This window comes from Antedon mediterranea, chromosome 2 (genome assembly GCF_964355755.1).
Source record: "Antedon mediterranea chromosome 2, ecAntMedi1.1, whole genome shotgun sequence".
Taxonomy (NCBI): Eukaryota; Metazoa; Echinodermata; class Crinoidea; order Comatulida; family Antedonidae; genus Antedon; species Antedon mediterranea.
The window spans coordinates 20,432,155-20,453,518 of record NC_092671.1 but is presented as its reverse complement, the minus strand read 5'-3'; the positions used below and the strand labels follow the sequence as shown (position 1 = coordinate 20,453,518).

The 21,364-nt window shown below is 33.8% G+C and overlaps 1 protein-coding gene across 2 annotated transcripts in view; it reads left to right on the top strand.

Moving 5' to 3' along the window:
• The window catches only part of LOC140040708 (cubilin-like), a 143,223-nt gene that overhangs the window by 67,823 nt on the left and 54,036 nt on the right, over positions 1-21,364 (top strand). For both annotated transcript variants that reach the window (XM_072086837.1, XM_072086838.1), the window contains 9 exons: positions 84-252; positions 1,604-1,785; positions 2,402-2,570; positions 2,836-3,017; positions 3,200-3,356; positions 12,699-12,812; positions 12,938-13,186; positions 15,047-15,179; positions 17,804-18,003. In XM_072086837.1, the coding sequence (XP_071942938.1) occupies positions 84-252; positions 1,604-1,785; positions 2,402-2,570; positions 2,836-3,017; positions 3,200-3,356; positions 12,699-12,812; positions 12,938-13,186; positions 15,047-15,179; positions 17,804-18,003 (1,555 nt within the window). The remainder of the gene's footprint in view (positions 1-83; positions 253-1,603; positions 1,786-2,401; positions 2,571-2,835; positions 3,018-3,199; positions 3,357-12,698; positions 12,813-12,937; positions 13,187-15,046; positions 15,180-17,803; positions 18,004-21,364) is intronic.

Below are 21,364 nucleotides of genomic sequence, written 5' to 3'. Positions count from 1 at the left end.
AGAAGCTAACTCTAAATTGATATTGATTGAGGACAATAGAACTAAATACCTTACACTGATTTTTATATACTTGTATTTGTTAGGTTCGCGATGGTGATGATGAGACAGCACGAGTAATAATAACTATATGTGGACAACTTTTTTTGCCAGAAGGTTACAGTCTTCAAAGTACTGGTTCTAATCTTTGGATTCACTTTGTAACAGATTCCTCAGTTTCAGAACTTGGTTTCAGAGCAATATATGCTGTAGATGGTAAGGTGTTTTTAAGACGAGAGACATTGTTTGTTTGTTATTTCTCTGTCTTCCTATTTTTTGTGAATATTCTGTGTACCTCAAATACTCTGTAATATCTGTAATCATCTTTGTTGAAAATTTAATTTCTATTATGTCCTAATTTCTCAAATGTTAATTTGTTATTGCTTTACACTATTTTGCTAAACATTTTGAAAGAAAAAACCAATTAAACAATCTTGTTTTCAATTATAGTAAAGCTCAACATTTTTGTGAGCCCTTAATTTTAGCAGCTTTCAAGATTGTACAATGATCGCAGAAGTAAATAGTTTGGAAAATCAACAAATTCTCAAAGATATTACTGTTGAGTTGTTTAAAGTTAGGCCATAGGTTAGACGTAGCTATCTACATCTAGCATCTCATTTAGAATCCTGGTCCCTCAACAATGGTTTATCCTTCGCCCCTAATAAATGTAAAATTTTAAATTTTGACTTCCGTAGAATACCTACTGTGTTCCGCCCTTTACACCTTCATAGAACTATAGTTGAACAGGTCCATCATTTAAAGTACCTTGGCATTTTATTTCTGACAACCTTAAGTGGCACACTCAAATTTCTTCTGTCTACAAATCTGCTATCAGAAAAATCTCTATTCTTAAATACTATTGAATACTCTTGCTCTACCTATGGTCTCCTCCCCCAATGTGAAATCCCGAGGCCCGAATTAAACGCCTCGAACTCTATGTCGCTATATGTTGAGAAAGTTACGAAACATTATGTTTGCAAGTTTTTTAGATACGCGTGACACAAAAATTACAGAAAGAAAGAAGAATAAGAAAAAAAAGAATAGGATTTCGTACAATCACAAGGGGTTATCCAGCAACTTCGTTAGCGGATAACTAACAACTATAATCATAATAACAATAATTACAATAATTAAAAATAATAACCACCACTACAGTAGTAATGACTATATATTTTATGTGTTTACATTTTAAATATAAATATGTATAATTATGTTTGATTGATGTAGTATGTTTAAGCGGATATTAGCCCTTGATGGCATTTGCAGCAATAAAGAAATTGAATTGAATTGAATTACATTGCTAAGCGAAAATGCTAGACCCAATCAGCTTGCACATCACTCGAAACAATGAGAAAATTCAACTTCAACAATCGAGAAGCGTGCTGACATGGTCATGGAGGATTTATTGCTAATAATAAAATAGAACCTTGCCTTTTGTGACACATGGAGAGATAAAATTAATGCCTCGCTCACTGTGTAATCAAAACGTTTAATTAGTTACATTAAAACGTGTATTCTGTAATATAAATGACACATTCATTTTGCTTCTTTTTTGCTTCTTCTGTAGGATGTGGTGGTGAAATTAATGACAACAGTGGTGTTATCACAAGTCCTGGATACCCTCAAGGATATCCACATGAAGTAGAATGTGACTGGATTGTCACTTCAGAAATTGGAAGTTCTATCACGTTAACCATAAATGATTTTGATTTGGAAACGTCTAATAATTGCCAGTATGATGCCTTATTGGTATGTTTTAGCCATAATTTTGTAAAATATAATCATAACTCAGATAACCTCCTCTTGTGATGGTCAAGGATCTTTTTAGATATTTTTTTGTAAAAAAGGTTGCCTTAGTTAGACCGTTTTAACATTTTTACCTTAAAAATCCTACTTGTAATCTAGTAAATGGGTTAAAATTAGCAATGAAAACACTGAAGACAAGGTGGTTTGTGGTCCTTATCTTTTCTCATACTACGTTTATTACAATTTCAGTGTCATTGGTCCTAATGAGAATATTTAACACACATATACGCAGATGACATTCAATTGTAACTGTAACTGTATACAGGATATCTATAATTGGATGTTATAAACATTCTTGTTTAAAGGATGAAAGTGAAGTTGTTTCAAAATCGGCCCATCATAAACATTTGCTGAATGTTCAGTGGCGAATCCAGGATTTTGAAATAGGGGGCCACAGGGCCTAAAAATGGCACATTTTAGTTGCCGAACTAAATTTAGTATCTGATCTGTTGCATTACAATTTTCAATTTTAATCCTCGCTAAAGGGTACTAAACAAGGCAATAAGAAAAAGATTATACTGTAATTTCCATTAGCTTCCTCTAACCACTTGTGTTTTAGGTATATTCTGGCACAGATGACTCACTGAATTATCTTACACAACTTTGTGATGAACAAACTAAGCCTACAGTTGTAACAACTACTGGTAATGAAATGTATGTCCGTTTCTATACTGACAGTAGCATTAATGGACGAGGCTTTAATGCAACCTTCTTGGCCAATAGTAATGGTATGTTTGATTTTGTTATCTGAGAACTTCCCAAAATATGTTGTGGATCTGTTGAGCATGTATACATTGTTATTAGATTATTCATTATGCAACACACTGTTCAGCTGTCAAGTTGAAAAGTCATTTATATGTGCATAGTTGTTTGGCACATGAAAACTAAAGTTATTGGAAGAATATTATTCCACAGGAGTGGACAAAAAAAAAGTTATGCTGACAAACATCATGTGTCTATGATTAGGTGTGTTTGTATAAATGTATTTTTCAGGTTGTGGAGGGAATCAAACTGCACCAAGTGGCCATATACAATCCAAGAATTTCCCACAACCATACCCACATAACTATGAATGCACATGGCTGATAAATGTAGCTGATGACCACCGTGTTCAATTAACTTTCCTGGCATTTGATATTGAAAATGTCGATGATTGCCAGCATGATTACTTGGAGGTAGACAATTGATTTTTTTATTTTATATTTAATTTTTTTAAAGGTTTAAATTAGGCCTAATTTATTGAAATGGAAGGATGTACACACTCAATTTTAATTGTTGATTAAGAATTAAATTTATGATTTCAAAATGAGATTTCAACGTTAGGTTCATTCATTACTTGTCATTACTTGTTTTTTAGTTGTTTGATGGAATAGATGATACTGCTGTTTTAATAGCCAAGCTTTGTGGATCTGATTTACCTGATGTTTATTATTCAACATCCAATCACATGTTCATCCGAATATTGAGTGATAACAGTGTATCAAGCACTGGATTTGAAGCAAATTTTGACACAGGTTTGTGTACAATTACCAATATTAGTTAATCTTATGAAATTTCAATTCTAACATACACTTTCTCTAGTTCATATAAAATCACCATTGTGAAGGCTCCTTACTTATCTAAGAATCTACTGATTCTTGTTTGCAATTTTTGGAATGTGATTACAACGATGGGTCTCAAGTTTGAGTTAATGTTAACAATATACAGTAAAGCTACTGCTAAAAATTACTGCAACGTAACCCACGTTCCAGCTTCGTGCCTATGTGTGGCTACGAGGCATTGTTTTTTTATCACGATCCTACGAACTGCATTGTTTTTTGATTGCAATCGTACAAGAGCCATTGTTTGCCCTGCGTCTATTGTAATGTGTTACAAACAACATTGTTATCAATGAATCACGGTGAACAATGATTGAAAATACAGTAGTTACACCCGATATTTTTATTTAGCCCGTGGAGGTATACCTCCATGTTTAGTGATTAATGTTTAAAACAAAATAATGCAGCCTACGCTTTTGGGTTCGTACAAAGTACCAATCTAGGATGCAGTAAATGAAATATGAAATACGTCAGAATGTTTCCATAAATGCAATAAAAATATTATACAGATTAAATATTGTATTGCTATGTTTTAAGTTTGACGATGATTATTAACAAAATAGAAAATTGTTCACTAGGCCTACTACGGCACTAGTGCTCGTCTCGACCACCGATGTTCCACATGTTTTTTTTTATCCCAGTCGGTTATTGGATTTTATTCAACGAATATGTTATTTTAGCGGTGTTGGCTGATTCGTTCGTATAGGGCCATATTTAGAGCTAATATGCAATCGTAGTATTATTTTGATATTTTTACATGGAATATGATTTAAATCAATTTTCTAGAGAAACTACTGTACAACGAAATGGAAACAAAACATTTTATCAATATTTAATATCAACAATCGCTAGCCTCTGAGCCTAGCAAAGGCCTGTAGCTAGGCAGGCCTACTCGGGCGTAGCTGTAGGGGTAGAATTGGTCGATCCAAGGTGGGTTATAATATTAACATTGTTCTCTTTAAACACCTGGTAACAATAGTGTATATTTAACGTCCTTCCATCAGAGGCATAGCAAAACAAAGCCTCTCGTAATATCGCGATCCAAAAACATGGTGGTGGTGGTATTGCGTGGGAGCGCAATAAAAAAACAATACCTTTCGTAGGAGCGTGTGGGGTCGCGATCAAAAGACAATAATACTTTGTGGGTTTGCGATCATAAAACAATGTCCTACGCGTAGGCTACGAAGGAACGAAGCAGTAATTAATAGCTGTACTTGGCCAAATTGAAAATTGGCCAAGTATGTTGATCTGTTTGGTTTGTGTGTTTGTTTGTTTTTTACTTGGCCAAATTGAAAGTTGGCCAAGTATGTTGATCTGTTTGGTTTGTGTGTTTGTTACTTGGCCAAATTGAAAATTGGCCAAGTATGTTGATCTGTTTGGTTTGTGTGTGTGTTTGTTTGTTACTTGGCCAAATTGAAAATTGGCCAAGTATGTTGATCGGTGCGGTTTGTGTGTGTGTGTGTTTGTTTGTCATCACTCTAGCGCTCACAATTTTGATTCGAATGACTCCAAATTACTACCATACATGTCACCTGGTGCAAGGACGACACTGCCCAATTTTGGTTAAAATCTGGACCACGGTCCCAATTCTGGACCACTTTTAAAAATTATTTTCAGACCTGAAAGTGTTAAAAGATAGGACAGAATAATCAAAAGCTGGTGAGCAGTCTTAAATTAACAAGTAAACTAAAATTGCATTTTCTCGAGAACAACTACTCCAAAAAACTTCATTTTTGTACAAGAGGCAAGAGTTATAATTTTTGATTTGTAATTTGAAAACATAAGTTGATTTAATATACAGGTTTTGTTATGCGAATAGTTTAAAAACCTAATTCTTTTCAAATTCACCCGTGTGTTTTTCGCGTTGCTGTTCTATTGTTAGTTGACTGAAGATATTGTTAGTTGAACATAACCTTTACACCAAACTCGTATACACATGATTGTAGTGAAATTAGCCTAAATCACACAGCATAAGACACACACTTTTGGTGAAAATTGGGTCAAGGTCATTAGGCCAATTTTGATTTGGCCAAGTATCGCGCTATGCGCGAAGGCTAGTTTGTTACTTGGCAAAAAAGAATTTTGCCAAGTATAGTATTTACTTTGTTTGTGTGTTTGTTTGTTTGTTTGTTTGTTAGCACGATAGCGCCTACAGTTTTTAAGTTATCGTTCTGAATTTTTGGTTGTAGATAGGTATATACTTTCAGACCATGCCTATTGAAAATCAACAAAATTGGTTTATTAATAACTTCAGAAAATAACAAAAATGATATTATTTTCAGACCGGCTAGTGTTAAAAGATAGGAGACAATTTTCAATAGCCGGTGAGCAGTTTTAAAATAACAAGTGTACTGAAATTGCATTTTCTCGAGAACTACTTGTCCAAAAAACATCATTTTTGTACAAGAGGCAAGAGTTATAAATTGTGATTTGTAATTTTCAAAACATAATTTGATTTAATGTACAGGTTTATTGATACGAGTAGTTTTAAAAAACCTATTTCTTTTCAAATTCACCCGTTTGTTTTTGGCGTTGCTGTTCTATTGTTATTCAAATTAAACTATTGTTAGTTGATAATTAGTTTTTTAGTACTGTACTAGCGTGTGTCCTTCCTTATTTCATTCTGTACATATACTTACAGAACATGCCTTGATTTTCAGGAAAACTGATATATTGGTCATGTCTCAAAAGCTTATCTTCCGTACGATATATTAAATAACACGCGTTCTGTCTTTTTTAACATGGACATATTCTTTGATATGGACCAAAATATTAGTCAACTGGTGAAGCTGTTAAGCTTACTACATGGGTTAAGGCAGAGGCGCCGCAAATCGGCACAGCTTCAAGACACTCCTCGACCATTATTCTGGTCAATCTTGATTTTAGAAAGGTCATTGTTGCAATGCCGGAATTGTTTGTATTAAAAATTATTTAAACAAATTATTAACCTTAGTAGTATTTTAACCATGTAAAGCTAATACCTAAAGCAAAAATTGTATCTTTCAACATGCGCCCAGTCAATGGATATATTTTGCCAAGTACTTCACTCAGTTTCTGAGTGCTTTCATTTGTTTGTTTGTTACTTGGCCAAATTGAAAATTGGCCAAGTATGTTGATTGGTGCGGTTTGTGTGTGTTTGTTTGTTTGTTTGTCATCACTCTAGCGCTCACAATTTTGATTCGAATGACTCCAAATTACTACCATACATGTCACCTGGTGCAAGGACGACACTGCCCAATTTTGGTTAAAATCCGGACCACGGTCCCAATTCTGGACCACTTTTTAAAATTATTTTCAGACCTGCTAGTGTTAAAAGATAGGACAGAATTATCAAAAGCCGGTGAGCAGTCTTAAATTAACAAGTAAACTTAAATTGCATTTTCTCGGGAACTACTTGTCCAAAAAACTTCATTTTTGTACAAGAGGCAAGAGTTATAATTTGTGATTTTTAATTTTAAAACTGAATTAGATTTAATATAGAGGTTTTTTGATGCGAGTAGTTTACAAAACCTATTTCTTTTCAAATTCACCCGTGTGTTTTTCGCGTTGCTGTTCTATTGTTAGCCGACTGAAGCTATTGTTCGTTGAAAGGCTGGTTACATAACCTGTACACCAAACTCGTATACACATGATTGTAGTGAAATTAGCCTAAATCACACAGCATAAGACACACACTTTTGGTGAAAATTGGGTCAATGTCAGGAGGCCAATTTTGATTTGGCCAAGTATCGCGCTAAGCGCGAAGGCTAGTTTGTTTGTTAGCAGGATTACTCAAAAAGTAATTACAAGATCTTTACCAAAATGAATAGACAGATAGATATGTGGTCAAGGACCATTCCATTAAATTTTGGGACCATTTGGGACCACAGTCCCAATTCTGGACCACTTTTTAGTATACTTTTTCAGACCTACTAGTGTTAAAAGATAGGTCAGAATTTTTTAAAAGCCGGCGAGCAGTCTTAAAGTAACAAGTAAACTAAAATTGCATATTCTCGAGAACTACTTGTCCAAAAAACTTCATTTTTTAACAAGAGGCAAGAGTTATAATTTGTGATTTGTAATTTTAAAACATAATTTGATTTAATGTGCACGTTTTTTGATGCGAGTACGGTAGTTTAAAAAACCTATTTCTTTTCAAATTCACTCGTTTGATTTTCGCGTTGCTGTTCTATTGCTAGTCAACTGAAGCTATTGTTAACTGAAAGGCTTGTTAAATAACCATTACACCAAACTCGCATACACATGCTTGTAATGAAATTAGCCTAAATCACAAACAGCATTAATAGTCCGGTGGCAGGAGGGGGGATATCACCACCCGAAAGGGGACAAATTGCCATCCAACTTTTCTAGACCAGAATTTTCCGTAGATTACGAATATGGAAGGTAATCGATCAGGATAGGAAGCGTTTTCAAGATATAAGGGGTCAAAGTTCAAAATTGACTAATATAAAAACATGCTATATCTCTGGAAATTCTGGACGTAGTGAGATAATTTTGGTGTCAAATTGTTCACAATGTATATGTTTATATTAGCTCTAACAGAACTTTCTTTGAAAAATTGACTGGAAACCCCATTGTTAGCAATTTTGACCTTTGACCTCTTTTTGCTATATCTAAGTAACGGCAGGTCGGAGAGAATTAAAAATAGGAGCAAATTGTTCCCAAGATATACATTTATATTCAGTATAACAGATAATATTGCTTGAAAATGACCGGAAGTGTGGTTATCAACCTTTGACATAATTGAATAAGGTTATAAAAACATAAATTAATAAATATTTGTCGTAAGGAGCCAATTTTGGTGTCAAATTGTTCGCAATATATATGTTTTTCTTGCCATAATGCAACATTTTTTTCAAAAAGTGACTGAAACACCTATTTTTCTGTAATTTTAACATTTTACCTGTTTTTCTCATCTAAATAACGACATGGCATAGAGATTTCTAACGGCAAATTGTTTATAATAGATATTTTTATTCAATCTAATGTTTGAAAAATACAAGTGTGATTATTGCCTTGAAATCCTGTACATAAGAGCCTATCAGGGCGGATTTAATTCAAAGAGGTGTGGAAGGGGAATAATACTATTACTATACAGCACAATGTCTTTCTTTTGAGCAATTTCAATCAGGTATCCATCCATGTACCGGCCTTTGGGGGTTAATTTGGGTAAATCCATAAGTGTTCCTTAAGGATCGAGAGTGCACAGGCAGCTTTATTCCATGTGCCTGTCTATATAAACCCACAGTGTCACCCATTATATTTCCATTATGGGGCTTAATGTCCATCCATGGAGGACCAGCCCTTGGGTTAATTTGAGCAAATCCATAAGTGTTCCTTAAGGATCGAGAGTGCACAGGCAGCTTTAATCCATGGTTCTGCCTGTCTATATAAACCCACAGTGTCACCCATTATATTTCCATTATGGGGCTTAATGTCCATGGAGGACCGGCCCTTGGGTTAATTTGGGCAAATCCATAAATTTTTCTTAAGGGTCGAGAGTGCACAGGCAGCTTAATTCATGGGCCGCGCCTATCTGTATTAACTCACAGTGTCACCCCTTATATTTCCATTATGGGGCTTAATGTCCATCCATGGAGAACGACCGGCCCTTGGGTTCATTTGGGCAAATCCATAAATGTTATTTAAAGATTGAGGGTGCACATTTAGTTTTATTCCAAAGTTCATCTATGAACTATTTACCCCATACTAATTTCTAATACAGGGCCTTATGTAGCACACCACATAGAGATCCCAAAAGGGTCCTTAGAGGGTTCATTCGGGCAAATCCATATAGGTTATTTTAGAATCCTTTGTATACAGGAAACGCTTTCCTGTATGGGCCAAACTATATAAAAATTGTGGTCTGTCTGTGTAGTGAGTTGTGGATTGAGTTTGGCCACCTGGATCTGCCTATGCCCTATCCTGTACGAATTGGTATTCTCTGGTTCTGATGAATAGTAGTTTATTTTCCAAAAACGAATATTGTAGCCCTAATAAATGCAACTGTATAGTGGCAAATCATTGAAGGTCAGCGCAACATTTTAACATCATAACATTTTAATCGTCATAATATTAATTTTATTATTTATTTTACAGTATTATATTAATACATTTAAAATAATGCGCACTATAAAAAATATAAAAATACCATAACTTCACTGATCAAATAACGTGATTACATTATGAACATTGATCTCATAGTTTGAATAACTTTGCATTATTTAGTATATCATTTATTCAAATGTTGACCTTTGACCCATGTCAACTTGTGTAATGATAAATGTGCTCTTTTGATTGTGTATGATTGATAGATGTCTTAACAGAATGATAAAACATAACATTTTGTCTTAAATGTTAGTTTTTATTTGGTTTTAAATGCAAATTGTGTGATTGGTCAATATTGACATTTGACCTTTAATTGCAAAGTATTTGTTTTATAAGGCGACTGAATAACACCATACAATACATATAACCATACAAATGTATTAAAATACCAAATTGAACTTTAATAAATTGGTTATAATACATATGTATATAATACATTGTTATAATTGGTCAATTTTGAACTTTGAACCCTTATCTCTTCCTATTCGCTTCCTATCCTGATCGAAGTCTGATTTGATTAAATACAGTATTATAATGAAATAACATAACTTTACTAATCAAATAATTTGATTACTTGTAAAACCATCAATATCATAGTTTGGACAACTTTGCATTTATTTGTTAACTAATACGCGTATTAAAATGTTGACCTTTGACCTTATGTCAACTGATGAAATTGACCTTATGTCAACTGATGAAATGATGTATTCGCTCTTTTACATTGCGTATGATTGATTAACAGGATGAGAAAACATCCAATTTTTATTAAATACTAGTTTTTTTTTGGTTTTATAGGTACGTTCTATGATTGGTCAATATTGACATTTGACCCTTAATCACAAAGGATTTTTTTTTCATAAGGTGATTGAATAGACACTTATAATCATAAAAATGTAATAAAAGACCAAATTGTGCTTCAATAAATTTGTTATAATACATATACATAAATACATTGTTGTAATTGGTCAATTTTGAACTTTGACCCCTTATATCTCGAAAACGCTTCCTATCCTGATCGATTACCTTCCATATTCGTAATCTACGGAAAATTCTAGTCTAGAAAAGTTGCATGGCAATTTGTCCCCTTTCGGGTGGTGATTCCCCCCCTCCTGCCACCGAACTATAAGACACACACAAATATATATATATATATTTTTTACCGGAGAAATCTTATGTAGGAGAATTTTACAGTAGGCGGAGGTATGCAGTCTCGGAGTGGCTTTCTAGTTTATTTATTTATTTATTCTTTCATTAGCCCTATTTTGTCCGTCAATTATCTTAATATCAGTTTCACCTAGTGAAGTCAAGTCAATTTTTCAGAGTATATTCCTAATGGCCAGGAATCGATGTGGTTATGTTTTCACGGTGCGCAATTAAAAATTACGCGCTATTTTTTTAAATCACGTTTGGAATCATATCTTCACAAGCATTTATCACAATTAAACAAAATTTGGTACTCATAAATTTCAGGTCATATTTCATCATTTGGCAAAAAAAATTGCCATGAGTGCACAGATTTTTGCACACGCACTGTGTGTTAAACGTTAATATGTACTCTTTTTGCCCGATTTCTGTTTTACAACCTTTCTTTAACAATATCATCATATTTGATTCATTTTTCAACTTAAAATTGCGTTATACGAGCACGTCAGTGACAGGCTACGCATGTGTAAGTATGCTAAATTTTAAAATTAATATAGATCATCAGAATGCTCGGGAACACCTATTTTTTATTTCATTTCATTGATTTATTATAAAAATTAAGAGAACAAAAGTTTATAAAGTCATCATTACCGTACTGACGCGGGTATAAGTCATACTCGGGTATAAGCCCACCCCCGACTTTAGACTAATTTTCATGAAAAATGAGGCACTCGGGTATAAGCCCACCCATTAATTCAAAGATCTACAATGTGTGCCGTAATACATTATTTTGCATTTGGCGACGTCCATACACCGCATACACGTACCTTTGAACATAACCAAGCTAATAATATATGCTAGGGTAATATATGCTAGGCCATATGAGGCCTAGCGTTCCTGTTCTGTTTACACTCCATCGCGGTCGAAGATCGCTTCACACACTACGCTTAAATCACAAGTCGCCAAAACGGAAAACTCCTATTTTGTATCGGCTGCCATAAACAAGCATATTATCTTCTACTATAAGCTTAATTTTCCGTGTAGTAGGCACAACGTCGTACACGTACACCTCGTGAGGGCGCTAGTATGGTGGTTTCAGAGGAGGGAATGTCCATGATTGGATACACAGTACATTTTTGGATCCTCGGGTATAAGCCCACCCCCCAAACTTGACGTGATTTCATGTTCAAGGAGGGTGGGTTTATACCCGCATCAGTACGGTAATTGCATATTAAATTAAAAAAAATAAATTTCGACAATCAAACAAATTATGACATTTTCTTAGGCCGAAATAACGAACTTAACATTAACTTTCTCCCTTAAAATGTTCATATATTAAAGTTAAAAGTATATAGTTTGACAGTGCATCATTTTTTTAATTTTTTAAGGATGTCATCATAGTAAAACATTTTAATTCATTGCGGTATGTAATAATCTATATGCACCAAAGTGGTTACTGTATAGTAAATATACGGAGGAATCTTTTTACAACTTTTAGTCAGTTATGTATGGAGATCGAGTCTCACCTTGGGAAACGAAACGAAATAAGATTTTTTTATTATCCATATTGTTTGTTCAATTTCATTTCTTAGTGTATAGATTTTTATACACATGATTTATAATGAAATCTAGATAAAAAGTAAATTATGTCTTTATTATGTAACAAATGTGGTTTATGACATTATACGCAGAGGGATCTTTGATAGGATTGTGATACCGGCTATTGTATTTGCATTAGCAAGATCCTATCATATATTATAAATAATTAAAGATTCTGAGAAAATCAATCAATTAATATATCTTTTAAAAATCATTTAACTCAAAATCAATGCATATAACCTATAATTCGTCATAGTGACGAATTAAATCTAGGTTTTTTTGTTTTCTTTTATCTGTGAATATGCTAAACCTTTATCTATAAATATTTTCTGTGTATTCGTAAAAGAACATTTTGTGCGAATTTGTTTCTTTTAATAAAAATTAACTTTAAAATAAATTCCTTTCCAGCTTGTGGTGGCCGACGGGATGCAACAGTTGATGGTGTTGTGAAATCATCCAATTATCCTAATAATTATAATGCCAATCAGAACTGCTCTTGGGTTATTGAATCAGATAATCCAGGTATTAAATGCAAAAAATAATTATTATATATGTTACAAAGCACAAGAACATATTATGATCATATTTCATATTAGTACTGCATAGAGGATAGTATTCTTGTAATATAATTGGTAAAAATTTTGCAGGAGATAGAATTACATTAACTTTCACCCACATCGACATTGAAGAAAGCACTGATGGTTTATGCGCACATGACAATGTTAATGTTTTCAATGGAAATGATGAGTATGCACCGCTAGTTATTGGTCCTTATTGCGGAACTGTCTTGCCTCAGGCTTTTACTTCGTATAGTGCTGCAGTAACAATTACATTCTTATCAGATGGATCAGTACAAAAGACTGGATTTAGAGTTACTTATACTACCTCAACTTCAGGTAAAAATGTGTTTGTCTCGGTTGGGGCGACTTTTTCTCATTCTCACAGATTTCCTCATCTTTATAGTTTCAAATTAATTAATTAAATTTCAGTATATCACTGGGCGGTTTAGAATTAATGTTCTTTGTGTATAAAAATACTGAAAGTTGAGGGCGTATCAATTTGATCTCTGGTGCGCGTGCGTACAATTGAGGACTAGTGCTGTTCCGCCGTACCACGCCGAGAATGTTAAAGAGTCGCTATCCAATCGAGTTTGAACACTACCATGAAAGCCCCAGTGGTCTAATGGTTAGGACAACTGCATATCAAGCAGGCGGTCCGAGTTCGAGTCTCGGTTGGGGCGACTTTTTCTCATTCTCACAGATTTTCTCATCTTTATCGTTTCAAATTAATATATATATATATCAGACCTTGATTTAAAAGGAGCGCCATGGCGCTGACGCTCCTTGGCGCTCCTGAAAACGATCAAAGGAGCGCCTAAAATAGCGCTCCCCAACCTGTTACAGTGCGTCATAAAAATATATATAATAAGAATATTAACCCCGAATACAACACACAGTCTATATTATAGTCGCGCAAACGATCTTTGTTATGGCTACCCCCGATAGGCTAGGCGCGCCTACAATCTTTGATGTTGCAAGAAAAATATCGTAAACAATTCATTCTAAATATAGTATCGAACATTCAATCGGTCGCTCAAAAAGACTGCCGACAGAAGACCTTAATTATACAGACCTACTTTTTTTGGTCACATGGCATGAAACGCGATACTCTCTGCTTTACCGCAACATCTCACATGTTTTTTTTTTAACTCAGTACGAGAGGGTGGCTGCCGACGATAAACAGTAATTAAGATCGTGTACCTGGATTTTGTGTCACATGACATGAAACATAATACTCTCTGATCTTAACTGCTCACATGTTTTCCCCTCCAAATTCTGGTCGGGCCTTTTCTTATACGCATGTCGTAATCATTTTAAAAGGCTTAAGCCTTTATGTTAAATTTTATAGTAATTTATATGGAATATATTTATTTTGCATATATTTTGTTGGTGTCCTAGGCTAGGTGTCGTTTTTATAATTCGCTAACCCAAGGTAGGATTAAATAATTTATAGTGTAGGCCGCCGAAACAAGACTAGATAGCCTTGACTCTCTCTCTGCGTGAGCTGAGGTCCACGGACCCGTTGTCATCTCGTCGGCGGATTTCCGTCCAAATTAGGATAACCGATGCGTAGGCCTAGCTAGGGTGGCTACAAAAATTGACGTCTATTATCTTTAGATAGGATTTTAATTAGCAAACAATACATTGTTTTTTTGCATTGTCCATGCTTCTAAAGGTGATGACAATGGTGTTTACTAACCCTACGAACCACCCTACGATCGACGCGTAGATAATTATCATAACAATACATCGTAGACTACGTTCAGAGAACAATGACCTACGATGAATTTTACGTGCGAGAGTACCATTTCCGGCCATCTAGAGGTGTCATTTATCAAAATTCGGCTCGCCACAGGCCCAACCTGGGCCTCGGATACTTAATCAAAATAATGGCTCTCCTCAACATATTGAGGAGAGCCATTACGAGCTCTCCTCTTATATTTATAAATCAAGGTCTGATATATATATTAATTTGAAACGATAAAGTGAGAAAATCTGAGACTTGCACTGATGAAGGGCTAGTGTTGCCCGAAAGCTCTGCTAACTTTTGTGGCTGTTTACTTTATCGTTTTGATTTAGCTTTTCGCTTTTTATTTTTGTATCTCCATTGAGATCCAGCCACTGATACCCACAGCATTGTCATTTTTTTCAGTAATTTGCCTTTGGATTTATATATATATATATATTTATATTTAGCCTGTGGCGGTGACTTTACAGCACTCTCTGGATTCTTTAATAGCCCTGGATACCCAAACAACTATCCTCTTAGTACAGAATGTGTTTGGAGTATACAGTCTTCTCTTGGCTCGGGAGTACAGGTTTCATTCAGGTATGTTCATCACCACAGGGAAATTAAATTAAAGCAAAAACATTTAAGAATTATGGTTTTATACAAATAATGAATGTTTATGAGTGTAATGTTACAAATAATGGCATGAGGTAAATGATGAAAGGTTCTATTTCAACCAGGTGAAGCCGATTTGATATATAACCTTTCATCATTCACCAAATGCCATTATTTGTACCATCACACAAATATAAAACATTCATGATTTGTTTTATATAACATAGATTCCTGTCTTGAATCAAATAAAAGGTAGACCTAGTCAAGGCCTATATTTGATTCACATTGATTAAAATAGTATCATTTGGTTTTTAATAATTATATTAAATATCATTATTTATATGGATTTTATAAACGCATTAATTATGTCAATAAATGACCAAATAAAGGTGGCGCTGTTGTATTTTCCAAACGCAAAAAAATTTTTTTTTTAAATTTAGTATACAAGTAGTCGATTGTCAAGATGTTTACCTTTTAATTTACCTCCGCCAAGGAGGTATATGTAATCGGTAGCGTGTGTTTGTTTGTTTGTTTGTTAGCAGGATTACTCAAAAAGTAATTACAAGATCGTTACCAAAATGAATATACAGATGGATATGTGGTCAAGGACCATTTGGGACCCATGGTCCCAATTCTGGACCACTTTTTTAGTATACTTTTCAGACCTGCTAGTGTTAAAAGATAGGACAGAATTTTTCAAAAGCCGGCGAGCAGTCTTAAAGTAACAAGTAAACTGAAATTGCATTTTCTCGAGAACTACATGTCCAAAAACCTTCTTTTTTGTACAAGAAGCAAGAGTTATAATTTGTGATTCGTAATTTTAAGACATAATCTGATTTAATGTGCACGTTTTTTGATGCGAGTAGTTTAAAAACCAAGTTGCTGTTCTATTGTTAGTCAACTGAAGCTATTGTTAATTGAAAGGCTTGTTACATAACCATTACACCAAACTTGCATACACATGCTTGTAGTGAAATTAGCCTAAATCACAAACAGCATTAAGACACACAGAAATATATATATTTTTTTTTTTACCACAGAAATCTTATGTAGGAGAATTTTACAGTAGGCGGAGGTATGCACTCTCGGAGAGGCTTTCTAGTTACACATTGTGCTGTGTTTGTTTGACCACTTAAATATACAGTATAACATTTTCATTCCATAATTAAATTAGAAATAGATCGTTTTCCGGAAACATTCAATGGGAGGAAACTCGCTACTAACAGAATGTATTCATAAACTAGAAAGTCACTCCGAGAGGGCATACCTCCGCCTACTGTAAAATTCTCCTACATAAGATTTCTCTGGTAAAAAAAAAATATATATATATTTGTGCGTGTCTTAATGCTGTTTGTGATTTAGGCTAATTTCATTACAAGCATGTGTATGCGAGTTTGGTGTAATGGTTATGTAACAAGCCTTTCAATTAACAATAGCTTCAGTGGACTAACAATAGAACAGCAACGCGAAAATCAAACGAGTGAATTTGAAAAGAAATAGGTTTTTTAAATTATTAAATTTTTAAATCAGATTATGTTTTAAAATTACAAATCACAAATTATAACTCTTGCCTCTTGTTCAAAAATGAAGTTTTTTGGACAAGTAGTTCTCGAGAAAATGCAATTTCAGTTTACTTGTTACTTTAAGATTGCTCGCCGGCTTTTGAAAAATTCTGTCCTATCTTTTAACACTAGCAGGTCTAAAAAAGTATACTAAAAAGTGGTCCAGAATTGGGACTGTGGTCCCAAATGGTCCCAAAATTTAATGGAATGGTCCTTGACCACATATCTATATGTCTATTCATTTTGGTAAAGATCTTGTAATTACTTTTTGAGTAATCCTGCTAACAAACAAACAAACAAACACACGCTACCGATTACATATACCTCCTTGGCGGAGGTAAATAAATTAAACAACTACAAATAAATATTTAAAAAATAAAAAATCAATAAAAAAAATCAAGAAAAATGTTTTTCAACACATTTATTAAAAATTACTGTAATTATGTATTTTTGCTCTAGCATTAACCTTTCATTACCAGTACCAGAAAAATTGACCTGTTGTGAAAGAGGACAATGAATTTAGCACACAGCAAGTGTATAGAAGATTAAAATAAATGCCCTTTTCATTTCTTTTACGGCAGTCCAAACCCAAACAATTCTTCATAACATAATGTCTTGATACACAACAAACATGGCTTAATATACAAAGTCTACAAAGGATGTCATATTGTATGTAACTGTTTGTGCGTAGCTACTTTAAGTCCAATAGGGTAGCGCCAGAAACAAACATTAACATTTAATTGCTTAATATGGTTATAGACTTTGTTTGGCGGATGTCGATGTTGTGTTCGCCCAACTCTGAATTGTCTCGCTTCCAAATATTTAGGCTAATCAGAAAAAAATCTCAATCAATATATGTCCCACTTTTGAACGTCCAGAGTTTGAAATGTATAAAATATGCATTAAATATTCTACACCATTCAACTCATAAATATTATTTTTATAATATTTAGATGAAATTGTATTGTAATATTAAAAATAGAATCTGCTACATATTATAATAAAGAGTAGAGATTGGATAACTCTTTGATTTCCCACTTATGATAGTGTTTTTGACATGGAGTCGAGTTCCAACTGTGGACGTGATTATTTGGAGTTTCGTGAGTCAGATGAAACGGGCACATTGATTGGTCGAATCTGTGGTAATACGATTCCAACTAATATATCATCTACACAGTCACTTTGGGTAAAATTTGTGTCTGATGGATCAGGAACTGGTATTGGATTCATGGCTGCTTATGCACAAAGTAGGTATACAAATTATTAATTACAGTTAATACAGTGGAGTCGAAATATATAAACCTGCATTATCTTAAAGCCACATTCCCTACATTTTTTCAATCTAATTTAAGGTCACAAACGGCATTCTATGTAAATATAAATACTACATGGGCTTATTGCCATAATTGTTTTCCTCTTTAAATGGTAAAAATAATTTTTCTTCTGTGATACACCCACTTTTGATCGTGAAGGCAAAACAAATGGAAGAACTGCAAATTTTCAGCGGAAATATCCCTAATTTGTATTAATATATTCTGCTAAAAGCTAGACAGTTTATAAATACAGCAAACTAGCGTACAATGTTTGTACTTTACCGATGTTTATCTGTTAGGCCTACAAAACTAAGCCTAACCATAAAATGTACATTTAACACAAGGATTGACCTGGTTTATATAATATTAGACCAGGCACCCAGAGAATTTATTCATGTGAAAAGCCACAAACGGCTTCATGGGCTGATTATGTAGATATATAGCTGAGATTCAATAATCAATATTGCTACACAATTAAAAAATTCGAAGAGTCACACGGCTAGTTCCTTTTGCATTTTTGCAACTATTACCCATGGGATATACAAAAGTCCCATTGACAAATTTCCGATTTTGGTCACCTACTAGATTTAATAAATCGAAGACAATGGCTAATTTGTTTTCTTAACTGTTGCACATTGACCTATACGAAATTATAATAATTACAGTATATATATATATACATATATGGTAATTATGTGAAAACATACAGCATTAGATCATTTAAAAACATCGATGCCTAAATGATTTAATGTGTCGAATAATAACTAAATTATCAGCGTTTTCTTCTTTGTCCCATCATCTTACATAGTCTGTGATATACAATTCATAACTATCTAGATCATTATTCACATTTAGTTATCACATCAAATATATTGTTTCCCGGCTCTTATTCTCCTATCAATGTTTAGTGGTAGCGATGACCATCATCCAATCGTTATAAATCCCTCACCTACTCATAGGGGGCAGTGAAATAGATATTATGCAGAATTAAAGTGAAGTAAGGAATAACTAAGGCAAGTCTGTTTACTAAATGCACTATTTATGCATTGTAAACCTGGGCACTGACTAAACTCAAGATCAGTACTTTTGAGTTATGATATCATAATTGGTTAAGTTTACAGCTGTAATTATAGACATGTTTTAGAAGGAGAATCCGTATTGTTAAAATCATGAATATTGTAGTCTAAGGTTAATATAATATAAAGTGTAACTAATTAGATTATCAAAGTAGCATTGATACCATTAAGACAGTGTTTCGAAGACATTGCCATTTAGAAGAAACATTGAGAAACCACAATCGTGCGCAGGCATATGGTATTAAGTTTTTTAGAGAATATTACCTTCGCTAGAAAGAAAATGGTTATAAATGAAATGGAGTGTTTTTTTATCGTGATCAAAATACCATTTTAAACTGTAAAACTAGATTTGAACTCGTCGCGATGAAGAGTTAGGCTATCGCGCAACGCATCGTAACATGCACATGCTATTTATTAGGCTTAGTCTACAATAGGCTGCAGTACAACGATTGTAAAGAACAGCTGAAATTGATCAAAGTCGTTCAATAAGCGGTATTGACGGTATCTGAACTGTAAACGGTTTAGTTGATGGTTTAGGTTAGTTTTGATTTTACACCACGCATGTTTATTTGATTGTTTGAATATGATGACCTTTTTAAATTAAAATAAAAAGTTCATAAATCTAAAGAGGAATTGTTTTAGTAATATAATATTGAAAATTTGAACGTTACGCGGTATGCGCTCTATTGAATGTGACGAACTTTGTCGGAAGAGCCAAAATTCCTATATTTTACATTCGTGTGGCCATACGATGACGTCACAACCGCCTAGAGGTAAAAATTCTGCATTAATTCATATCTACAACATATCTGCTTACATATTAATTTAAAAAAATCGGGGGTCACCAGCCATCCCGGAGAGCTATAATCGATTAAAAAGAGGCACATTTTTACACAAATTTGCATAAAATTACCAATTTTCAAGCGCACGATTTTTAAAGTTTGACATGCATGTGTGTCATTTTGCATTCATAGTTTATCAAATATGAAAGAAATATATCATAAAATTATAAAAAACAATAATCAACCGCAAAAACAGGCTTTCTAGGCTGCGAACGGGCTAAGTGCGCAAAAGCGCGCGCACAACACAAATTTTTTCAATTTTGAGCATTTTTAACTTTCAAAAACCAATGTTCAAAATTTTGCTGATGATGCAGGAAGATGACCCTTGACATGAAGCATCCGTGTGTCCAAGTTTCATTTGAAAAAGGCTGTTAGTTTTGAATTTATAGTCAATTTAAAATTTCAGAAAATTGCGCAAAGTTGCGCTACACGAGCATATTTTCATTAAACCAAAATTTGTTGCACAACTACATATATACGTGCATCTGCTGGCCAAGTTACAACATAACTGCTACCGCCGTTTTTGAGATCTGCTGCGAACAAATAATTAGCAGAAAAAATGAAATTTTTGACAATAACAATAGGCTATCGCTCTCTATAGAGATCGATAGCCTAATAATAAACTTGATCATAAATAACTGCTGTTCTTTTGATATTCAAATAGTCTCTCTCGAAAAGAAGCCCATATTATCTTGAAAAAAAAAAAGCGTGCTTCTTTTCGAGATTTTTAAAGCATCCATGGTTTCAAAATACAGAATACCAAAAACAAAAATAAACTAGAATTTAATTGTCACTTTGACGAAAATTGGCATACTATAACAGCAAATATTGATATTGTCTACTCAAATCAGTGTGCTTTTGTAATCAAGAAACTAAGCTAACGGGATAAAGTTGTAGGTGTCATGAGTGTATCTGAATGTGTACAGTTCCAATAAAAACAGAATTAGCCATGTTAGCCTGTCACATGATGAAATCTTGTCTATGAGCTACTGTCTGGGCCAACTTAGAGATTGAAGGCCTATAAAGTGGAATTAGTCGCCTCTTCACGCGCTTAAATCTTTAGTGTTATGGTAAATGTTTGAGTTACTGTCTGGGTAAAAATTTTCTGCTGGCTCACATGTATTTTTTATATCTCAATGGTATTTTCGTATATCCCAAGGGTAATAATTTCAATGCCAAAAAATGTAAAAATTTGCTGTGTGGTTAAATCTTGTAGTGGCTGGAGAATCTGTAGGCTGTCTTTGACAACGTACAGAATAAAGTTGCTGTCAATGGTATTTTTGTATATCCCCTGCAATGGAAAGTTATACAATAGGTCGTGTGGCTCTTCAAGTTATTAATTCTTGTATCTATCTTGGGAAACTTACAGGATAAGGT